The 22,877-nt window shown below is 42.1% G+C and overlaps 1 protein-coding gene across 4 annotated transcripts in view; it reads left to right on the forward strand.

Moving 5' to 3' along the window:
* TBC1D22A (TBC1 domain family member 22A) overlaps positions 1-22,877 on the forward strand; it is a 432,230-nt gene that overhangs the window by 70,864 nt on the left and 338,489 nt on the right. For 3 of the 4 annotated variants that reach the window (XM_059725895.1, XM_059725896.1, XM_014606499.3), the window contains exons 6-7: positions 6,322-6,450; positions 11,280-11,342. In XM_059725895.1, the coding sequence (XP_059581878.1) occupies positions 6,322-6,450; positions 11,280-11,342 (192 nt within the window). The remainder of the gene's footprint in view (positions 1-6,321; positions 6,451-11,279; positions 11,343-22,877) is intronic. The other variant, XM_019487417.2, reaches the window with a different exon arrangement.

Below are 22,877 nucleotides of genomic sequence, written 5' to 3' on the forward strand. Positions count from 1 at the left end.
TAATTTTAGGAGATTGCATCTATGAAATAATTGTCGCTTGCTAATAAATTCTCTTTAACTTCATCTTAATATGATATCTGTCTTTTCTTGCTTCAGGCTGCTCTGGGGGTGGTGTAAAAAACTGAATGGTAGTATGTATAAAACTGAAAGGGCTTTCATAATTGGGTAGCAGGCTTGAAGTTTTGGACTTCAGAAATGCAAACTTCAACAAGCTTAGGTCACAGTAGGCAATGTGCTGAAGGGTCAGGGACCAAAGGCAAAAGGAGTGCATGAAGAGCGATCGTTTCCTAAAGGACTCGATCCTTGAAGCACAAAGGAAGTCCATTCCCATGTGGAGGAAATGTAGCAAAAGGGCTGGGAAACCCTCTTGGCTAAACAGGGAAATCATGGTCCTCTTAAAAGAGAAGAAAGAGACGTATAGTCAGTGGATGCTAGGGACAGCTCCAAAATGAGGACTATATAACTATGGCCTGCACTTGTAGGGATCAGATTAGAAATGCTAAGGTGGCGACTGAATTAAAATTAGCAACGGGAATCAAGGACAACAAGAAGTCCTCTGTTAGGTACGTAGGGAATGGGAGGAAAACAAATAAGAGCGTGGGGCCATTGCTCAACAACTTAAGACAGCTAGTCACCAGCACTCAGGAGAAAACTGAACCCCTGAATGACTACTTTGCTTTGGTTTTCTACCAGGCTGAGGGAAAAATCATGCCAGCTATGGTACAGAATGAGCAGGATTCAAATGTCCACTTTCCTACTATTGCTGTAGAAATGGTGTGACCAGTTAAAGAAATTGGACGCGTATAAGTCAGCAGGTCTGGATGAACTTCATCCGAGAATGCTGAATGAGCTGGCCGAAGTCGTTGTGAAACTCCTGGTGAAGCTCTTCCAAAAGGTGGCGCTCTGGGGAGATCACTGAGGACTAAAAGGAGGGCCAATGTTGTGCCAGTCTTCAAGAAGGGGAGGAGGGAGGACGTGGGTAACTATAGACCAATCTATCCCAGGGAAAATCCTGGAAGAATTCATTAAGGAGTCTATATGAGAGAGACTTGCAGAAGGTAGGATTCTGAACAATAGGTAGCATGGCTTCATTGCAGGCAGGCCTTGTCTTACCACCTTAATCTCCTTTTATGATCAGGTGACTCATCACCTGGGTAAGAGACAGGAGGTTGACATTATATACCTTGACTTCCAAAAAGCTTTCAATCTGGTATTCCACGATGTTCTCGTGAGAAAATTGGAAGACTCTGGGCTTAACTGTGAGACAGTCAGGTGGGTAGGAAACTGGCTGCGGGGGGGGGAGAGTTCTAATGAACAGATCTGTGTCACCTTGGCAGGAAGTGGCCAGTTGTGTCCCACAGGGGCTGGTGCTTGGTCCAGTGCTATTCAACATCTTCATCAGTGATTTGGATGTGGGGTGACGAGCTCACTGGCCGAGTTTGCGGATGACATCAAGCTAAGGGGAAGTGTGGTCACACTTGAAGATAGGTTACAGATATAGGCAGATCTAGATAGGCTTGGAAGTTGGGTAGACTGGAGCCAGATTAAGCTCAATGTCGAGAAATGTAAAGTGCTCCACCTGGGGATGAACAATCACCTGCACACCTACAGGCGTGGCAATGCCAACCTGACCAGCACTATGAATGGAAGGGACCTGGGGGTAATAATTAACCCCAGTATGAACCTGAGCTGGCAGTGCGATACTGTAGCCAGGAGGGCCAACAATCCCCTGGCATTCATTCATTGATGCATCTCCAGCAAAACCAAAGAAGTGATTCTCCCACTCTATTTGGCATTGATGAGACTGCAGCTGGAGTCCTGTGTCCAGTTCTAGATACCACACTTTTTAATAAGGACGTGGTAAAGCTTGAGAGAGTACAGAGAAGGGCCACCCGTACAATCAGAGACTTGCGTAGCAAGTCAGGTGAGAAAAGACTGCGGGATCTTCAACCTGAAAAAGAGAAGGCTGAGAGGGGACTTGGTAGCAGCTTACTGCTACATCAGAGGTGTACATCAAGGGCTTGGTGGACAATGGTTCACCAGGGCATCCTCGGGGAAAACTAGGAGTAATGGTCACAAACTCCTGGAAAACCATTTCAGGCTCAACATTAGGAAAAACTGCTTCACCACTAGGGTGTCCAGACTGTGGAATAAGCTTCCTCCAGAGGTGGTGCAATTACCTACCCTGGAAATCTTCAAGAGGAGACTGGACGTGTACCTTGCTGGGGTCACCTGACCCCAGTTGTCTTTCCTGTTTGGTGCAGGGGGCTGGATGCGATGAGCTTCCAAAGTGCTTTCCAGCATACATTCTATTAATCTATAAGCAAGGGAGTATTTACAAAGGAAAGTCAAGTGTAGGACTGAATTGAGGATGATGATGACTTTCTTCTTGAATTACCTGAAGTCCTATTACATTCTGTGCTGAACGTGTATATGCTAAAATGCAAATTATAATTGAACAATTGAGAGACTTATGTAGTGAGAGGTTTATCAATGTTAACATCTCTTTTGATCATAAATTTTGAACAGGGAAAATGTTCAGGGACTGACAATTATGTCAAATATAAACAATTAAAAACACCTCACAATCTGTTTATAAAATTTAATAAAGAAGTTAAGCTCTAGTGCATAAGTAGGATAAACAGCAAGCAGAACTATTAAGGCATTGTTCTCTTGGAATGATGATAAAAGTAAAATATCTAATGCTTCAGTCTTTTGGAAAGAGATAAATGAATAAAGCAATTCAAATTCTGATCTATCTGTGGCCTTATGATATGTTGTTAGACTTTCTAACTTGTAAATGAACAGGAAACAAGACCTGTCCTGTTTGAAAGATTACTTCAGTCTTCAAGACTGAATAAAACTATTGTTGAGAAAATTCCTGTGATGACTACGTTTGGTCTCACAAATGAATTATTTTCTAACAGGACTAACATATCCTAAAAATAAATATCAATTGTTTGAAAATAAATGGTGATATTAATATTTCACTTGATATCAAGCAATAGGACAGACTGTTAATTGCAGACTCTGACTCTTGAAGCAAACCTTAAGTTGATGCAATTGAAAATACCTGGAAGAAATTTTCAGGCATTCTGGTAAAATAGTATGTTGGAGGTATGAAAGATCTGGAGAAAATTTAATACATATTTCAGTGGCTTGCTGAAGTGGGGAAATTTGTGGTTTGTGGACATTTAATTTTTTTGGTTTTGTTGATTGTGAGGAACAGGGCATTCACTATATTATTATAAAATAAGGTAAGAACGTGAAGCAAAATAAAATTTAATACTATAATATCTTGACTGGGGTGAAAATGGCTTTGGGATGGGGATGAGAGCATGAGGTTGAGCTCAAAGGCATATCTTCTTTACTTTTGTGTTTTTAATTTGTTACCGCCTACCAAGAGTAAAATCCCATACTAGAAAGCTATGTAGTGATTTTTAGCAGGAAAATGAAGCATAAATATTAGTAATTAAAAAGACCCCAACAGGTTATCTAGCTTACAGTACATTTAGAATTGAACCATAACAGTTAATTTAGTAGTAAGATGCATAGCATCTTATTAGTTACACTTTGTTCTGGCTTAATCCTTTAACTGATTTTGCTATGACAATCTTTTATGTTGTGGTGGTTAAAGGATGATCTGTGGTTTGCATGATTAATACTTACTATCTCTCTTAATAACTCTTATTCGATAGTAAATATTAAAGTAGTCGTTTGTTTGGAAGAAAGATTTTAGCATTAAATGGCAGGGCACACAGTACTCAATTTATAATTTTATTTCTCTTTGAGGAGTGATGTGGTTATTCTGCTACAATTTTTATGCATTGTTCCTCGGTGTGTTACAACATATCTCTTTGCAAAGGCATCTTTACTGAAGTAATGTTTATAAAATCCATTTTTTAAAAATTTATATAAAATATGAATTTGATGCGAATGAACCCTGGCTCTTTGTAGCCTAATGGAATATTAGTGTTGCTTGTTTGAATTCAAACTGCGTAATTAGACTACTTGTACCAAATCATTCATTATTCATTTTATACATATGCTGAATATTCAAGAAGCAATTCCATTAGCTAATTATCTCTTAATGGCCTTGAGGGATTTTTTTTTTTGTAAAGATTAATAAATAACTGGATGTTTTATCTTGTACTTTTTATATACAATAGTATGTGTTTACATACCACAATTAAATGGAGACCTGAAGATGTTTTGAGTGAGGAGTAGCAATACACTACAAAAAAGGGAACAATGTTGCTATGAGTAGTTACCTTGTAGAAGAATGGCATGCCTCTCTATTTGCTTTGGCACCTGGAGTTGAATTTTTTTTAAAGTAGCACAAACACTATTTCTCTTGTGGTTAACACAAAATGTCATAACCAGGGATTTGGGTTTTCTAATTGTCACAGAAAAACGCAGATTTTCTTCTTTATAGGAGAAAAATGCAGGAAACCAAAGGTCTCCCCACGCAGGCTGGCAGAGTTCCACTCCCAACCCACAGTCCCCCATCCTTCTCCCCCAGCTATATATACAGTAACGTTTCATTTTAATCACCGAAAAACACGGATTGTGGGTTGTTTTAATTGGAGCTATTTTGGGGTTTTTATAAGAATTTTGGATTTTTAAACTGAGAAAACCAGGATCCCTGGTTTGAATTCTCATTCCATTCAATTAATAGTTTAATAGCAAGGGCAGATGATAATGTTTATTTGTTGTATTTCAAGTTGAGGAACAGAGATCTTGTCAAGTTAAATAATGGAATAAAATAAGGGTGACATGGAAATCCTAGAATTAACCAACTCCTATAGCAATACAGTATCCTGGATTTACTTATTTGGAGGTTTTCTTTTTGAAAGAAAAACTTCTATTCTTTATTTTTTTTATGAGAAACTATATTTTCTTTGGTGGACAATGTATCTAAAAAGATCTTGTCCAAAACTGTTCTTTGCATTCAGATGAACTACTCAAGAACTGACATACTGAAGGATTCTTTCTGAGGATTATTAGCTTCTATGGATATTGTACAATTTCACTGCAAAATTGCAATGTATTAGCTTTACTATAATATGTAATGCAAAAGCTAACTGTTCTTTTCAAAAGCCAGTCAGTAGTTCTGATATCGTGTAATATAATGCTCTGGTCCTCTTGTCATATGGCTGTCCAAAATATCAATCATGGCAAGACACAGATCACCACACTGAATGCTATTTGAGTAAGGGCTAAATGGAAGAAACCACTAGTCCCAGCACTTGGAATTGATTTGGAATGGATTTGAGGTTTGGGGGTAGAGATGAGTAGAGGATACTAGAATTTGTATTCTGCTGAGTTCTGGGGAAGGAGGGTAAATTATTGTGTAGAGATGAGAAAAATGGAAGCTTGCATCAGTGGAGGCATCGGGGAGTGATTGGGCACTGGGGGAGAGGGGAAAGACTTCTGTGGACATTAATTTGGGCTGTGGGAGTGCTGTTGGTAGGAGATTATGGCCTTTGTATAGGTTTTGAGGCATTGGATATGTTTTTGAATATAACAATAGCTCCCTCCCAGCCTGGATATGTTTTTTGAATGCTGGGTCTTCAGTAATAAATCCAACTTAAAATCTTTTTTTTTTTTTTTAAAGTGTTTCAGAATAACAGAATCCAGCATATTGGACCTATTTGGTTTAAGATCTTAAGAACAACTTACTGTATTTAGCTGAAGTCAAGACTACTTGAGTTCTTAAAATGACCTCACAATAATTGGATTTGTAGAAAATTACAAATTTGCTATAATTTTCCATGTATAGAATATAATTATTGGAGGGCTGACTTTTAAATTAATTTTCCCCCTGCTGTGGTGGGGAAAGTAGTAGCAAGGCGAGGCAAGTGGCTGGAAAAGCAATGCCAGGGAGGGGTAGGTGTTGGGGAGGTAAGTGGCAGGCTGATCCCAGCCCCTTGCTCCTCTGTTGGTGCTTCATGTCCCTCCCCTGTCACTTGCCTTTTGGGGCAGGAGAGTGACTGCCCCCCCCCCCCCCCCCCCCCCCCCCCCCCTGCCTCCACCCAGTTCCCAGACCACCTACCACAACTGCTGCTGACTCCAGGTGGCAGCACCAGTTTACAGTGACTTTGGCTCAGGTCAGGGTCAGGGCTGTAGCTCCAGCGGTCACCTTCTCCAGGCTAGTACTCAAATCCAAAATAAGACTTTTTCTCTCCTGCATTGAATAGCTTTCAATAAATGTGGGAAGCAACCTGTTTTTGTTTTTGATAATTATATTTGAAAAGATTTTATAGGGTGAAGGTCCAATCTAAACTTTATAAAAATATTACTTGTTCAAAACTTTTTCAGGGTTACCTTCCTGCAAACGTGGATAGAAGAGAAGGCACTTTACAGAGAAAAAGGAAAGAATATTTTGCTTTTGTTCAACAATATTATGACTCAAGAAATGATGAAAATCACCAAGACACATACAGACAGGTAAGCAGTTATTGAAATGAGCTTATGTGAAATCTTTATTTTAAAACTTCTCTGAAAAGGAATCTCTTTGGTGTGCTTCATTTTTTTTATATTACTTTATTACTACTTCATAATGAGGCAACATATTTTGATAATGGAACTAGTCTCAAGTTGCAGCAAAGGAAATTTAGGTGTCATAGTTTCATAGTTTCTAGGGTCGGAAGGGACCTGAATAGATCATCAAGTCTGACCCCCTGCCCTGGGCAGGAACGAGTGTTGGGATCATAATACCCCAGCCTCCTGTTGAAGACCCCCAAGGTAGGGGAGAGCACCACCTCCCTTGGGAGCCCATTCCAAAGCCTGGCAGCCCTAACCGTAAAGTAATGCCTCCTGATAGCAAGCCTGAACCTGCTGTCAATCAATTTGTGGCTGTTATTCCTTGTTATCCTAGGTGGTGCCTGGGGGAACAGAGCCTCACCTATTTTCTGCTGGTCCTCCCTAGTGAGTTTGTAGATGGCCACCAGATCCCTCTCGGTCTTCTCTTGTGGAGGCTGAATAGATTCAGGCCCTTTAGTCTGTCTTCATAGGGCCTGTCTTGCTACCCCCAGACCATGCAAGTGGTCCTCCTCTGGACCCTCTCGAGGTTAGCCACATCCCTCTTGAAGTGCGGTGCCTAGCACTGGATGCAGTACTCCAACTGCGAGCTGACCAGCACCACATAGTGGGGAAGAATCACCTTCCTGGATCTGCTTGTGATGCATCTGTAGATGCACAACAAGACGCGATTAGCCTTACTGACCACTTCCTCGAATTGGCAGCTCATTTTCATCCTGGAGTCAGCAATGACTCCAAGATCACTTTCTGCCACCAGGTTGACAAGAAGGGTGTTCCCCACCCTATAGGTGTGTTGCTGGTTCCTTCTCCCTAGATGCAGCACCTTGCACTTGTCTGCATTGAATTCCATTCTATTCTCATCCACCCACCTCTGTAACCTGTCCAGCTCTAGTTGGATTCTGTCCCTCCCCTCCAGTGTGCCCACCTTGCTCCACATCTTTGTGTCCTCAGCGAATTTGGACAGTGTGCTTTCCATGCCCACCTCAAGTCGCTGATAAAGCTGTTGAATAGCACACTCCTGAGGACTGAGCCCTGGGGAACTCCACTGCCCACATCCCTCCAGGTCAAAAACGACCTGTCCACCACCACTCTGGGTGTGAGCATCGAGCCAATTTGCCAACCATCTGACTGTGTGTAGGCATCAATGCTGCAGTCGCCTAGTTTTTTTTATGAGCATGGGGTGAGAAACAGTGTCAAAGGCCTTCTTGAAGTCCAGGTAGACGACATCCATCTCAACGCTTTAATCCAAGGACTTTGTGACCTGGTTGTAAAAGGAAACAAGGTTAGTCAGGCAGGATCTGCCTGCAAGGAACCCATGTTGGTTGCCCCTGAGCATTACCTCCCATGCTGGGCCCCCGCAGATGTGTTCCTTGATAATTTTTTTAAAGGTCTTCCCAAGGACTGAGGTGAGACTAACTGGCCTATAGTTAGCTGGGTCCTCCTTTCTCCCCTTCTTGTAAATGGGGACCACATTGGCCCTTTTCCAGTCCTCTGGGACCTGGCCAGAGCACCACGAGTGCTCATACAGCCGTGCTGGGGTGCTGCTATGACCTCTGCCATCAGTACCCTTGGATGAAGAGCATCCGGACGTGCTGATTTTATACATGTCCAGCTGCTCCAAGAGTTCCCTAACTAGATCATCCCTTACCCTACACATGGCATCGTGTCTCCTGAGCCTGTCCATAATCCTAGTGGGGGAGTTGTCCCACTCCCTGCTCAAAAATATGGAGGCAAAGAACTTGTTGAAGAGATCAGCTTTTTCCTTTGCTGCAATCACCAGATTGCCAAGACTGTCCTGTAGGGGCCCCAGGTTACCTGGTGCCTTCTTCTTACTCCCTATGCATTGAAAAAGGACTTTTGGTTATCCTTAAGCCCTAGTTCCATCTCTGCCTTGGCCTTCTTGGTTAGATTTTAGGAAAAACTTTCTCACTAGGGGGGTAGTAAAGCACTAGAACAGATTACCCAGAGGTGGTGGACCGGGCACCAGTTGCAGCAAGGGCCAGGTTCAATTTTGGGTTACTAAATATATTTTTCCTTGCCTTAAGCCCCCACCCAGACCACTGGGGAAATATTAAATGAATTACTAAGGTGTCCCACATGAGCAAAAACCCTCTTCTCGCTAGCAGTGTAAAAACAAATGCTCAGATTTATTACAGAAAATAAAACAAAAGAAAAGAAAACATTTAAATATAATTTTAAAACACTATCCACCATAAAGCAAAGTCTGTAGATGGCACCTTCTTGAGGAGGCTTCACCCATGCCCATTCAGTCTGGGGCTTGGGGTTCCCCAAATTGTAGTTCTGGGGGTCTGCACCCTGATACCAGCTGAAGGGGAGGGCACACACCAGAGTCCTATGAGCGCGGGTTTACCGTGCCTCAGGTAACTGCTCAACAGTGTTGGTCTTTCTGCATTGCAAGAGGCTCTGTTGCTCCTGGAGAAGTGGTAGAGTGCTGACTTCCACTTCTGTAAGGTGCCTTTGAGGGGTTAACTTTTTTGTTAGCATATCGCACCCCAAAATTCCTAGTCCCAATCCCAGCTCTTCTGGATAGAAAAATGCAAAAGAGCTTGGAGGAAAGGTCAGGCCTAGCTTGGCTTGGGCCTGAACTACATCTAGTGCCCAACCACGGCTTGGTTGGGACATAAACTACAAAAAGGACAAAAGGAGGCCCTGGCCCATCTTGCTTGACCTGAACTGGGCAGCAAAAAGCTGGCTAGGTCTGTACTGCACTGAGGCTTGGATAAACAACAAATTGTGCCACGTCTCACCCTGGCTTAAATCATGCCAGGTTTCACCCTGGCCCAAATCTGCCAAATGTACCGCTAGGGCTCAGCCACACAGCTAAATTGAAATGTAGTCGCTGTGAAACAGCAAAAAGGGCCTAGGCCTATGGCTGTAGCAGCCTGGACATCCAGTTTCAGCTATACCAAAACATTGAGACAATACAGTCCCCAAACACAGGGGCCAGTAACTGCTGGACCCATTCCTGGGCAGTTTGCTCCAGGGATTAATACCCCCATGGCATTTAACCCACTTAAGGAGAAAAAAAAAAAAGGGGGGGAGGGGGGTGGGGAAAGAGGGAGGAAATAGCAGTCTCAAACTCTGAGGCAGACTTTTTCTCTTTGTACCTAAGGCTCTTCCATCCCATGGCTTTTGCTTGCCTCTCCAGTGAAGTGGGGGAGGAGGGGGAAACTTTCCATAAGTAGGTTTTCTGGCTCCTAATTCAGCGATGCAGCTCTCAGCAGCCCCAGGAGAGAAAGTTAGACATTTTAGTTAAATTGTTCTTGATATATCTTGCATGACATCACCCAAGCCATGTCCAATTAGAGAGTGCCATGCTCTCTCACTCATCTGCCTAGTGGATCTTCTGCTTCCTCTGGCCACTGAGGCCAGAGGGTTTTACAAAGTTTGCCCAGATGTAGGTCCCAGCTTGCCATGTGCTGAGCACATGGCCAGAACAACAGGGCCATCTTGTTCACACAAAACACACACACGCACACAAAAACACAATCTACGACCCTGTGTGTGTGTGTGTGTGTGTGTGTGTGTGGGTGTTACATAGACAATTGGAGATTATATTTTGATAAAACTTAATTTTAAATGTATACTTGCAGTAGTATAGACTTCATGATTTAATGTCTTTCTTTACTGTTAGCAAAGGAGTGAAGTAATTCAGTACTATTGCAGGTGTGTGGAAAGGTGGAAATACCTTCATATTCTACTGGCCACCCTGCTGCTGCAAGACATTACTCTTCACCAGGAGAGAAAATAATATTATTTAGTGTTTGTTTATACCAGTGAGGGCTAGCCTTTTTGGCAGGTGTCACAAATTAGCTTTGTACTGTCACCTTCCTCTGATTTCTCTGCTGCTCTGATTTTTTGCTTCCTGCCCCATGCTCCATATGCAATCAGTTGCACTGCTTTTTGCTTCCTCCCCTATCTGCTCTTGTGCTGCCTGTCCTCTCCTTAATCTGCTATGTGCCATGCAGAAGCTGCCTGTGGCACTGGTGGCACTCATATGGGAGGTTGTGGCCACCTTGCATTCACAGTGAGGAAGCTGTAATTTAAAATTGCTACTTTCCTCAAATTTTTTAATTCTGAAACTGAAGAGCAGTTCACTATTTCTAAATGAAAACATCAATTCCTACTTGCGTTTACACTTCTTCTTAGACTATTTTGCTAAAGATTAAGCCATCAATGATAGCTTCCCTCAGGTGCTACTACTAGCAAGATACGAAAATAGAGAAGTTCTTCTTTCCTCTTTAGTTCAGGCATTGCACTTTCATATTAATTCTATAGTGTAACTGTTGTTAATGTTACTTTATTAGAACCAGGAAGTATGTTTTCCACTATTACTAAAGTCGATATTTGGAATCTGACAAATAAGACTACAATTTACAAGCCTTCTTAGTGTCATATAACATTTTGGGCAGTAAAAAGAAACTGTTACCCTATTTTGGCCTTTCATTATTTCTGAATTACTTCAAAATGTATGTAGGGCCTGATACTGAGAATTCAATGTCATTCCTATAACATCTAGCTTTTAGGACAAAACTGGAAATGTTTTATAGTCGGAATCTAAATGGTAGCTCAAAATATATGCTTATTTTAACCATTACTTCAGTAGAAGAAATAAAAATTAAAGAATGTAAGTATGTATTTTTTGAAGTGTATTTGTTTTTCCTAAAAAAAAAAAAAAAAAAAAAGCAAGCTTTTTTTTTGTTCTTTTCAATTAGATTCATATAGATATTCCCCGCATGAGTCCTGAAGTTTTAAGGCTTCAAGCTAAAGTAACTGAGGTAAGAATCATTGCCCAATAACTTTTAGTTTTCAAATAATTAGATTAGAAATCAGTTGTCCTTCTGGGAGTGTTTACTACTAATAACTTTATTGATGCTTCAGCCATCTTGGCTTAAGATCAATTTTTGAAAAGTAAATAATCAAGGTAAAGACTTGAAATGGTTACAACTTAAACACAGTAGTAAAACAGATTAAAATACTAAAGAAAGATTAAAATGATGAATGATCTCTTTTGGATTAAAGCTCCATTACTTGAGGTGTTCCTTCTGATTTTTTTTAAATTTATTTTCAGACATTTTGTCCCATTTTGTTATGACTCTTTCTGTGTAATTTACTCTTTCTCTGTGTTTATTTAATGCTGGTAGATATTTATCTAAAGCATGTCAAGTCTGAATATTTGAAGTGCAAGCACAAAAAATACATTATTGGTGACAGTATAAAATTATTTTTTTCTGGCTCTTTTTTGGATTCTTTCCTATGTATTTCCCTACCGACTTTGTCATCTTTTTTGGATTCACAGTCCTAAACATCTACTAATAAAAGTCAGTTGGTTCATTTTTCTTTTTCTGGTTAGTTTCTATTTTGGCTTGTTTTAATTCTTAGTGACTTGTGCTTAAAATGCATGATTAAATATATGTCAGGTAAAATAATATAATTTGAAATTTAAAAATAAGCGTATAGATTAAGGGCGCAGACAGAAGTGCAGTTGTCTGCTGTAACTCAGAATGCTTTACAGGAAGCATTCTGAGCTGCAGTGATCCCCGGACCAAACAGAAATTCACTGTTGGCTCTAGGGGGGTGGGGAATTTAGCTGCTGGCCCCAAGCCCGTAGCAATAATGACCCCTCCTCCCTCCCAGCCTGTCCCTGTCTTCAGAATTGGGTAGGGACTAGAGGGAGCTCGTTCTAGGGGTTCCTCAACTGGCACTGGGTGGTGGGGTGGATGAATTGGAGCCCCACCTCCAATACGCACGTCCTACCCTCCAGAGTGGGCTGAAAACCCCGCAGACAAAACTTCCTCCACACCCCTTCCCCCCTCCCATTCTGAAAACAGAGACAGGCTGGGAGGCAGTGCAGATGCAAGTTAAAGAAGATGCTGTGCTTTGAAAAGTATTCACTTGAACCCTTCTGCAATGAGAATTTAGATATTTCGCCAACCAGCCGTTTTTTAGCGGTGTGCAGCCATGTGCTTGTGTTCAGTCACAGCTATGGATTGCTTTCTGTGACCAGGTGAAAATTGTCACTTTTGTCTATGCCCTTAGTCTGCTCACTTAGAAATTTTATAGCATGTAAGACTTTTACATCTAGGTGGTCATGTTCGTCATCTAATTCTTTGTTGGAATTTGTAATTAATAAATGCTGTTATCATTGTGGATTATAAAAGTTCCTTTATATTAAAGTATTGTAATGGTGGGATTATGCAGGTAGTTGTGATGTCTGAGGGAAGTGAAAATCTGTAAAAACAAAACACTTTTAAAGTTGGTTGAGAGAGTCATTGTGCTTGAGAAGAATGACTGCCTACTGCTGAGAGATCCCTATGATGTCTTTCGATTTTTAATTTTTTCAACGGACAGAAAATGCCAATGTGTCCATTTACGTAATAGATTGTAACAATATAACTACTCCATTACCAGAGATATCCGTCTTGCGGTAATATAGCTAGAGACATTAGTGTTAAAAGGATATTGATAATTAATCAAGATAAGTGCATTTATGTGGTTGAAATTTTCCAACATTAAAATGCACATTCATTTTTTAAATATGCACATTATATGTGAAGGGACAATGGGCTGTAATATGTTTGTGGTAGGTTGAGTTATAAAAAGGCCACCAAGCATTTTTTCGCATTATCTTCTTAGAATGTCGAAGGAATTTATATGTGAATTTGCGTAGTAAATTATTGCAAATAAAAGATTGTTCTTAGGCTATTGTTTATTACCAGTCATAGTCTTGAGAGAATTTTTATAGCTGAGTTATAACCTCTGCAATCAGGCTGGTATAATAATAATAATAATAATAATAATAATAATAAAAATGCTGACAGTCAGTTTCAGCACTACTAGGTTCTGCCAAATAAAACATTGTATAATTATTGTTTAATAGAAATTAGCATAAATAGGAGATACTGCATTTGGGTTCAGGTCTTTACAACTGTTGATTAATTCACTTTTTCCAGCTAGTTTATGAAGATCATGTATGTCAATCAAACTTTACAAGCTTTAGTTAAGCAGCAATGACTCAATGTTAAACAATTTCAGATTACTTTTGAGTATTTGTTAAAAAGAGCAGTGTTATTTACGGACTGCCCCTTTTATTGTCTTTTGTCCAATAATTTTAGTTCTAATTAGTAAATTAATATAAGTGCAATTTAATGTCCTGTTACTGATACCTTTTTTCAATGATTTATTTAGTAAATTGGTGTCACTTTAAATTTTCTAATAACTGTTTAAAACGGGGGCGGGCAATTATTTCAGGCAGAAGGCTGCTTGATGAGTTTTGGTGAGCTGTCGCCCTGCCCCGCCTTGCCCCTTGGTCGCCATCTTGGGACTGGAAGTCCCACCCCCTACCCCTGACCTTTGCCACTGGAAGTCCCTCCCTTTGCCCCTGGAAGTACTCCTTTTGGAGAGGTGGCCTTGGAACCGAAAGTTACACCCTGTCATATATGGTCTGTCATAAAGCCCCACCCACCCAACACCAAGCTGCCCCACTCACCATAGCTGTCCCAGAATCCTCTGCCCTCATCACATGATCCCTGACATCAGAAGGTGTGCCCCTTGACTGGGCAACACTGCCCAACACTAGGGCCCACCCTCACAGTACGTGGCCTGCTCCTGGGGCCCAAAGAGTTCTGCCCTATGGGCCACGAGGCACAGGCACAACTTGCAAGGTAGCAAGGGGTTGTGACCCCTCTAACATCCTGCCCCAGCATTGGGGTTTCAGGGGCATCATACCTCCCCCAGCATGGAGCCAAACCAATTGAGTCAAGGACTGTACACAAAATCTTTCAGTGCAAATCATTTTAACAAAGTATAGATAAAGTATCATATACTAAAAATGTGCCAGTAACTGCACTAGGTGCAGGTGTGCCAGTAACTGCCCTAGGAGCACTGGGCCTATGTACCTACCAGGGCCCAGCCCACCCCAAGCTGCCCATGGCTCCAATGGCAAGCAGTTCCTAACTACATGGCCCAGACCTGCATAGCACAGCAAGGAGCCAGCCCTGCCTGTCCTGTTCTGGCTGCAGCAGGCAGTTGCCAGCTGCAAGCCTGGACCTGCGTGTGGGGCAAGGAGCCAGCCAGGGCCAACCTGGCAGCACCTGGTTCCCAGCTACAAGGTCAGGACCTCATGGCCAGACCTATTCCCTCCCAGCAAGGGCTCCTAGCTGCAAGGCAGGGTCTGGCACCCCACAGTGCAGCAGAAACCAGCCCAGCCTGCCCTTCCCCTCACCTGCAGGGCAGGACCTGGCTCAGCCCCTCACCTGCAGGACAGCAGAATGTAGCCCAGCTTCCCGTCCCCTGACCAGTACTGGTCACCAGACCCCTCCCACAAGCAAGGACCCAGCCCACCCCATCACGCCCCAGGCATCAAAAGCTGGCCAACCCCCCCACCCATCACTAGTGCCAGCATGACCTGGTTCTCACTTATCCCAACCCCCGCCTTCCTTGTGGCACAGCAGAAGCCAGCCCAGGTCCAGCTCTCCTCACCAGCACAGCCCCCTCCAGTGCTGTAGGCCTCCTCCTGTCCCAAGCCGCAGGGGGCTCAGCCACAGCTCTCTCTCCCTGGTGAGGCCCATCTGGCCCATCCTGTCCCTTATCAAGTGGCGGCTTCCCCATGTGCTGCTGCACTTTCCCCCTACCTGTGCCAGCTGATCCCAGAAGGCTGGAGTCTCCACCGCTGCTTCTGCTGGCCAGTGCTGACCCAGCTGGGCTCGCCCCTTCCCCAGCAGCACCTGGGAAAGCTGGCTTCAGCCGCATGCTTCTCTGGATGGGACGGGCCCAGCTGGGTTGGCACCGGCCAGGAAAAGCGGCATGCAGCTGAAGCCGGTTTTCCACGTGCTGCTGGGGACTGGACGAGCCCGGCCAGAGTGGCAGGGGCTCAGCTGCACTTTTCCCCCTACCTGTGCTGGTCAGTCCCGAGTGGCATACAGATCTGCTGCCACTTCTGCTGGCTGGTTCCGACCCGGCCAGATTTGTCCCATCCCCAGCGGCACGTGGGAAGCCGGCTCCATGGGATGGGATGGGCTCAGAGCTGGGTTGGCACCGGCCAGGAAAAGTGGCATGCAGCTGAAGTCGGCTTCCCATGTGCTGCTGGGAATGGGATGAACCTGGCCAGGTTGGCACTGGGGTTTGTGGCCAAGCTCTGTGGCCCCTCTTAGATCTGCCCCTGCGGGTGACGTATGACTTCCCTCAGACCTTATATTTTATGTTTGGGAGAAAAAAACTTTCTTCCATCACAGAAAAAGGTGTGTAGCCATTCAAAGGGTTTTCTGTGAAAGAGAAATGGAAGTGCATTTATTTTTTTCATAGAAGAGCCAATTGGGAACATCTTTCCTCCTGCACTGACTTGAAATGGCTGTCTGCTTCTCTGGTTGGTAAGGGCCTCCAGTATCCTACAGTTCTTTGCATTCTTTTTCTCCTTCCAAGGTGGAGGGAGGGAGAGAGCTTGGTCCCAGAAAGCCCTTGTCAGGGAACAGACTTGCACCGCTCTGTTGCTCACTTCTTCGAGAGCACCTAGAGAATAGATAGCAGGCAGGCTGAATGGTGGCATTTTTCATAGGTGGGACTGAGGAACCGAACTGGACTCCTGCAGCTATGTCTGCCTTGCCTTCCACAAAAAAAAATGTCAACCCAACATGCTATTTCTCATTTCCTATCCAGAACCAAACATTGCTCAAGCCCCACTGTAGTTTTCTCTTCTTTCTCTGGAGAGGAGATGAGGGGACAAAAAGGCTAAGCCACTGGGAAAGCAGGAGGTGATACAGCATCCAGAGTTGTTGGAGGAGCCCTGGGGACTGTTGGCCCAAGATAGTAGTGATGCAGTAACAAAGCTCCTCAGATAAAACCAGCAGCATGTGGAAGGGGAATGGGATAGAGGTACAGGCGTGTCGCAACATACGCAGGGGTTAGGTTCTGAGGTCAGCGTGTAAGGCGAAAATCGCGCATAGTCAAATTGCCAGCGATTTGACTAGCGGTGACTGCCTCTGCCTCCAAAACCTCCTGCTGCTGCCACGGAGCCATGCTTGGAGTTGTGTGGCTGGCGGCAGCAGCGCGGGGTGGGGGGGGATGGCTGTGTGTCGCCGGGCCACCACCACGCTGCCAAAACCTCCTGCTGCCACCGCAAACTGAAGTCCCGCCCCCCCCACCCCGCGTAAAGTTGAATTCGCGCAAGTTAAATGCGCGTATGACGCGACTGTACTGTATGTGGAAGAACTGAGAGGGGAGCAGTAACTGCATTTGGGGGCTGCCTAACAGAAACCATTGCCTCTTTCCCTAGTTCCCCGCCTCTTTGCACCTTCGGTTCTGTTCCCCTGCCACGATGAAAAACCTGCTCCAGAGTCCCCTCACATTTCCTAACAGACTGGAAAACTGTCTTATAATTTGAATCCACATTGAGGGAAATCCTTGAAAACAAGTTTTGTAGTTGAAAGTGTCACTGTGAGGCAACGTGCAACGAAACTTACAGGTATTCCATGTTATAATAGATCCATTACTTTTATTTCACACAATGGCAGGCTTGGAAATTGAGAGAGATTTCTGTGATTTTGGATTTTTTTGTTGTTGCTTGGACCATGTGTGAGGTAAGGAGAACAGTTAGGTGTATGATTAAAAAGCACATTCCCTCCAGAAACATTGCACAAATATTTTAAAGAATAATAACATTTTTAGGTTTCATTGTGCTGTGTTTTCTCAAAAAAGCTTGAAAACATCAATATGACAGCACTTAGGAGAATGACCATCATAGAGGCAATCAGAGGGGAAATCTCCTTCTCCACCCCTATTCTTTGTGTTCCTGCTCTTTGAAAAATGAAATCGCAATAATTTAGTATCCCTAACTTACACATTTGGAAGCGTATGTCAGCTTGTGATAACACAAAATTGAGAAAACCAGATCTGATGGTCAAACCTACAAATTAAATCTAGTTAAAATTTGCCATGGTTTGAGTAAAATTGGAGTCCTTTTCATTAAAAAAAAAATAAAAAATACTTCAGTCTCCTGGGTTGCAGGAATATTCTTTATTTTACCCTTGTATATAAAAATACCCAACAACTACATTATTGCACATTTTAATAAGCAGTAAGTTCATTTTTAATCTAATTTTATTTCTTGTACATAAACATGGTTTAAAATGTGTTAAATATTGACCTGATAAATAGTTCCTTAAAAATTCCAGTGCGCAGATTTTTGTATATCTAAAAATTCCTTATGTAATATACATTAGAAGAGGATTGTAAACTAAAGGTATGCACTTTTCCCTCAAATTGTTAGCCTTTGCATGGCTTATGTACATAAAATGATGCATTTTTTTTATGCTATATGCTATTTGTCTTTTCTGCATGACCATGAGGGCTACCTCAAACTTCAAACACATTGTAATGCTATGTTTTTTATTTTTCCTTTGAGGTAAGTGTGCGGGCCGGGAGTGGTCCGAGGCCCTTTTTTCGTGTGGCGGGCTGTGGCCAGTAGCCTGGACATGCTGGGTTGGGGAAGACAGGCAGCACGCTAGAATTAGGCATGGACGCTTAGCGGTTGATTTAAGATTATTTTACTTACACCGAAGATGGTCGCGGTGCAGGCAGGAAAACTTGCTTGAGTTGCGGTTACAAAACAAAACAAAAACTCGAACCTGCAGAACATAAGGGTACGTTGCAATGGGGTTTCGGCGACGGGAGATGAACAAAAACCTCAGGAGTACGTCGCAATGGGGTTTCGGCGACGGGAAGATAAACCTGCAGGACTCGAACCCGGGTAGAGCTCTGGATTCACTCACACGAAGTTTGCTAGGCTCCATGGAACTTTGCGCGCAGGGAAGGGTACGTCGAGGGATCAGGCGGCGACAGGGAGAGGCGAGAGGTTGATCAGACCCCTATAGCCTTCTTGAGATACACGCTGGGTCCGATAGGCTCCGCAGCGCTTAGAGATCTTCACGAGACGTGAAGTTCTCCTCCTCCTGATAGTCGTGGAGTCCTCCAACTTGGGCGGAAACCACTCAAGCCTCTTATATGGCTAGCAAGCCAATTGCTAGCCACCACGTAGGAATAATTTAGAACTGGCCAATAGTGGGGCACGAATCTGAATACAAATGGCGGGAACTCCTTGCAACGTGCATTTCTCTGTTGCAACGAAGAAATACACCCTGCAAAGAAAGCTATGAGTGGCGGGAAATAATTTAGCAGTGCCGAAGCGCACACAAACAAAAATCACACCCTTGGGTTGTGACAGTAAGAAGCCTTTGTTATATTGTGGGAGGGAAAGTGAATGGAAAAGTAGGAAAAATGTGATATGGATTTACATTGTTGTTTTACATTTGTTTCAAATTGTATCAATTTGTTAAGGTTTTTACAGAATGAGGCTAGCTTGTACATTTTCTGAACATTTTGTTAGTTGGTATACCAAGAGGTGACAACTGAGATTTGGACTGCATTGTGCTGTTCATTCTAGACATTGAGATCCCTGCCCAAATGAATGTGATCTAGATAGGCAAGATTCAAGGATATAAACTATGAGCAGAATGAACAGTTTGAGCTGAAAAAAGTCTCCTGAGACCCACAGTAATATTATGATTTAGTTTAATTTTTGGATCTAATTTTTATAAGTTGAAAGTTAGATTATTTGAGGGGCTAAAGGAATGTTTGTGAGGTATGGCTGGGGAGGAAGGAAATATTAGAGCCTAAAAAATGATAGCCTTTTCACTGCTAGTGAAAGTGGCAGGGTTATAACAAAGATCTAGTCAGCTGCTGCTTTGGGATGGAGTGAGCTACAGAAAATGTTCTGGTGCTATCATTGGTGTCCAGCGGTTGCTGCTGCAGATCCTGTTTTCTGGGTTTTCTTTTCTTTCTGAAGCTCACCCCAACCTGCCTCCTTGCCTGAATTGTTAGAGGTGTTTTGCTTTCTCATTCATATGCATATTTTTATTTTGAAGCAAAGTACTATATGTTAAGGATACTACTTAGAAAAAAAGTAATATGTTCTCTTTATAAATCATATAGAGAGATCCTTTTGTTTTGTAACTGGAATTATGTGCAAACCTTGTAAGGTAAAATGTGGGAAAGAATGTCAGGAAGGTAATAAGAAAAGGGAGATCTACCATGACCCATAAAGAAAAGGAAGGAACAAAATGGGCTACCTTTGTTTCATAACTGTAAGAGCTCTGCTGGTCCTGTTGCAATTAAATCTGTCAATTTATCCATCATAAACACCCTGGTTGAGGAATTAATAACTGTTATAAGCATGACTTACATAAATTTAGTCAGTCATGTGGACCTGTTCTCTTTCTGATTTATTGTCACTTTGTGAGCTAAGTGTTTAATTAGGTTTTGACAGAATAGATTTTAAATGCCTTTAGAGCTTGTAGTCTATCATGCACATGCCAAGTATATGGAAAAATGAGACCAGATGAATCTTAAACTTGATGGAGCAAAAATTGTTTTTAATATTAATTTTACTTTTTATTCTTTGCCCTTAAGCCTTTCTTTTTAATACTAGATAAAACCAAAGAAGTAGAACAACAAAATTATAATGAAATTAATGTATATTCAAGGTGTGAATTCCTTTAAGATGATGAAAACCAAGATAATTCAATGTTAGTATAGAAGCTTATTAGCTAGCCTTATTAATGAAAACCATGTATCATCAAGTGAGTTAAATTATTAGAAAATGAAAAACAGGCTGGTAATGGCAAATCTTATGTGATTTCATGGTTCATTCAGATAATCATCCCAAAATTTTTGTTGATGTCACTAGGAATCAGGTTTAATTTTTTTTTTCTGGTATGTTTTTTGGGATTACTATGAGAGAGATTCCATAGTAGATAGTATTATATTGAGATTTAGCAATAGCTTCCATTTTTTCTGAGACTTAGACCCAGCAGCATTTCTGCTTCAGAGTGAAATCACTAAGCTCAGGGTTTTTTTGTGAATATATACATATATCTTTATACTGTTTAAAACGCTAATGGATTAGTTTACTATTTATTGTACGAAGGCACCCTGATAGATGTATGATATTCTTCTACGTTCAGTCTGTTGCGTTCAATTGTGGAGCACCCTGTGCCCAGAGAACAGCTAGAAAACTTGTTTCAAAGTGCCTTAAAATCCATGTGCATATTTGCATAATAACAAAAATTGTGTATTGTCTAGTCATGAAGCTGTGATACGAATTTGGAGTCATTTGAGTAAGGGGATCTTGAAATACTGCTCCCTAGTAAAACTGTCTGGTAAATATTTGTTTCCTGCCTATTTTTAATAATACTTCTGTTTATTGACACTGGTGACTTGTACTATTACACTGACCCTATCCACGAACTGATATGGCCTGAAGGATATGGGTTTTGCCAAGGTTTGACATATTTTGCCCCATTCAGTAAGCACTATAAAAATAGCTGTAAGGAGTTTATAAAAGCAACTCCTGTGATAAAGAAAGTAATTCATATGTATATTGTGAGATGGTTGCTCTGTGGCAAGCAAGAGGTTCAGTTGTTGTGAGCACAGAGCGATACATATGTTGAAACCTAGCACTTGTAAATTCCAGACTCCTTGACAGACTGGAGTGTCTACTGTGCATGTTACTGCTCAGCTCCTTTCTGTTTAGCATCAGAGGCCTAAAAAGGGGGCTTCTTATGAGATTTGCCCCAGATGCAGAAAATTATTTGAATCAGTATTGCAAATTGCTCTTGGATCTTTATGCCTCGACAGCTTTGAAAGTTTCAGTGCCTTGTCAGGGTTGTTGACACATTCCTTAAATACTGGCCTCCAGTAAAGATTTGTTTTTTAATATTCTGGTTAATCTAAAAGTCAGACGCATTAAGAGAGAGTCTTAGACATTAGAAAAAAAAACCAGCCACAGGAGCCAGACCCTTTTTTTAGCAGGGTTGTAGCTAGAATTTGCGGACCAAGCTTGGGTTATGTAGTCAAAGTATTCATAAGATAAAACCCCCATAAAATGTCTTGTAAGAATCTGAAGTTTTGGTAGTGATACAGAGAATACAAAAGCACTTACGTCAAAATATGCGTTGTGGGACAATCCCTGAATTCAGCTGTCAGATGGTGCCGAGGGCCAACTCTCATAGGTTGCAAAAACTATTGCACTTCAAAAAAAAATTAGAAGATTGTTTGCATTTCTGAGATTTGTATTATTATTGGAAGGGTTTGAGGTATTGCTAGGCAGCCTTACCTATGCCAAAATGCTCCCAAACCCCCAATTAAAGTTCTTGCAAAAAATAAAAGTTAGTGCAAAAGTCTTTAATGACATATGTCAGAAATATGAAATACTGTATTTTGTCACATACACGGGTACCTTTAACCACCCTCTCCAAAATTGGGGTGTATGTTTTAAGCGGGGAAGTTAAAAAACAAAACAAAACCCCCAAAAACGGAAACCTTGTTTATGCCACGTAGCTTCCAAGATGGTGTAGTCCTGTGTTAATCTTCTCACAGCCGTAGGTATTTGTTGAGCACTGTAGCTTTTGCCTGAAGCAGCAAGAGGACTGCTGGTGGTATCTTCATAAGGCTTATGATATGGAAACAATGCTGTATTTACAGTTACTTTATACAAAGAACCATTGTGTATTTATGGGGATTTTGTCCTGGAGAGGTCATGAAGGGGAGAATGGCAACCATCTTTATTAACAATAACCGACTACTCGTAACTCTAAGCAGAACAGCAACCAATAGCATAAGGTAATGAAGTTTGAGCAGATGGAATACAGAACATATCCCTCCCCCAATAAGTAACATAGTCCTGTAAGTATTTGGTCTGGATAGTGACCTGCTTCATGTGGTCTGCTTCAGTGGGAACAGATATTTCACTGGCAACAGCAATAGGCTCCTGTGGCTGTTTTTAGAGTAGCTTCTGCAACTAGAAGTATTGATGGGTTTAAAACAGAAGTTGATGGACTCATTAGAACTAACTTCACCAGCAGTGCGGCACCTTCTGGTGTTGCAGAGGTCACATTGTCTGAGACTCAACTGTGCATTTGGTTAACTTGACAGCAAAATGTTTTTCCATTTGAAGTTCAGATGTTATGTGATACTAGTCCTGTAGCTCCCAAGGACTAGTAGAAAGGCACCCACTACAGCCCAGTGGTGTAGTTTTAGATGTATGGGGGTTTAGTGGTTCTTGTAGGTAAAACATCTTGTTTCTTGGAGAAATGATTTTCTTCTTCTGGTATTTGGCTACCATATGTGGGTGGAGCTGATCCAAACAAGTTTTTAGCTGGCAGTTCATTAGTAGTTTTGCAGGACTGTGACCTGTAGCAATGCACGGAGTTGCATGTTGCTGTAGTAAGAAATTAGCTAATTTTTGGTTCTAATCACTTCAG

Source organism: Alligator mississippiensis, chromosome 4 (assembly GCF_030867095.1).
Source record: "Alligator mississippiensis isolate rAllMis1 chromosome 4, rAllMis1, whole genome shotgun sequence".
NCBI classification, from domain to species: domain Eukaryota; kingdom Metazoa; phylum Chordata; order Crocodylia; family Alligatoridae; genus Alligator; species Alligator mississippiensis.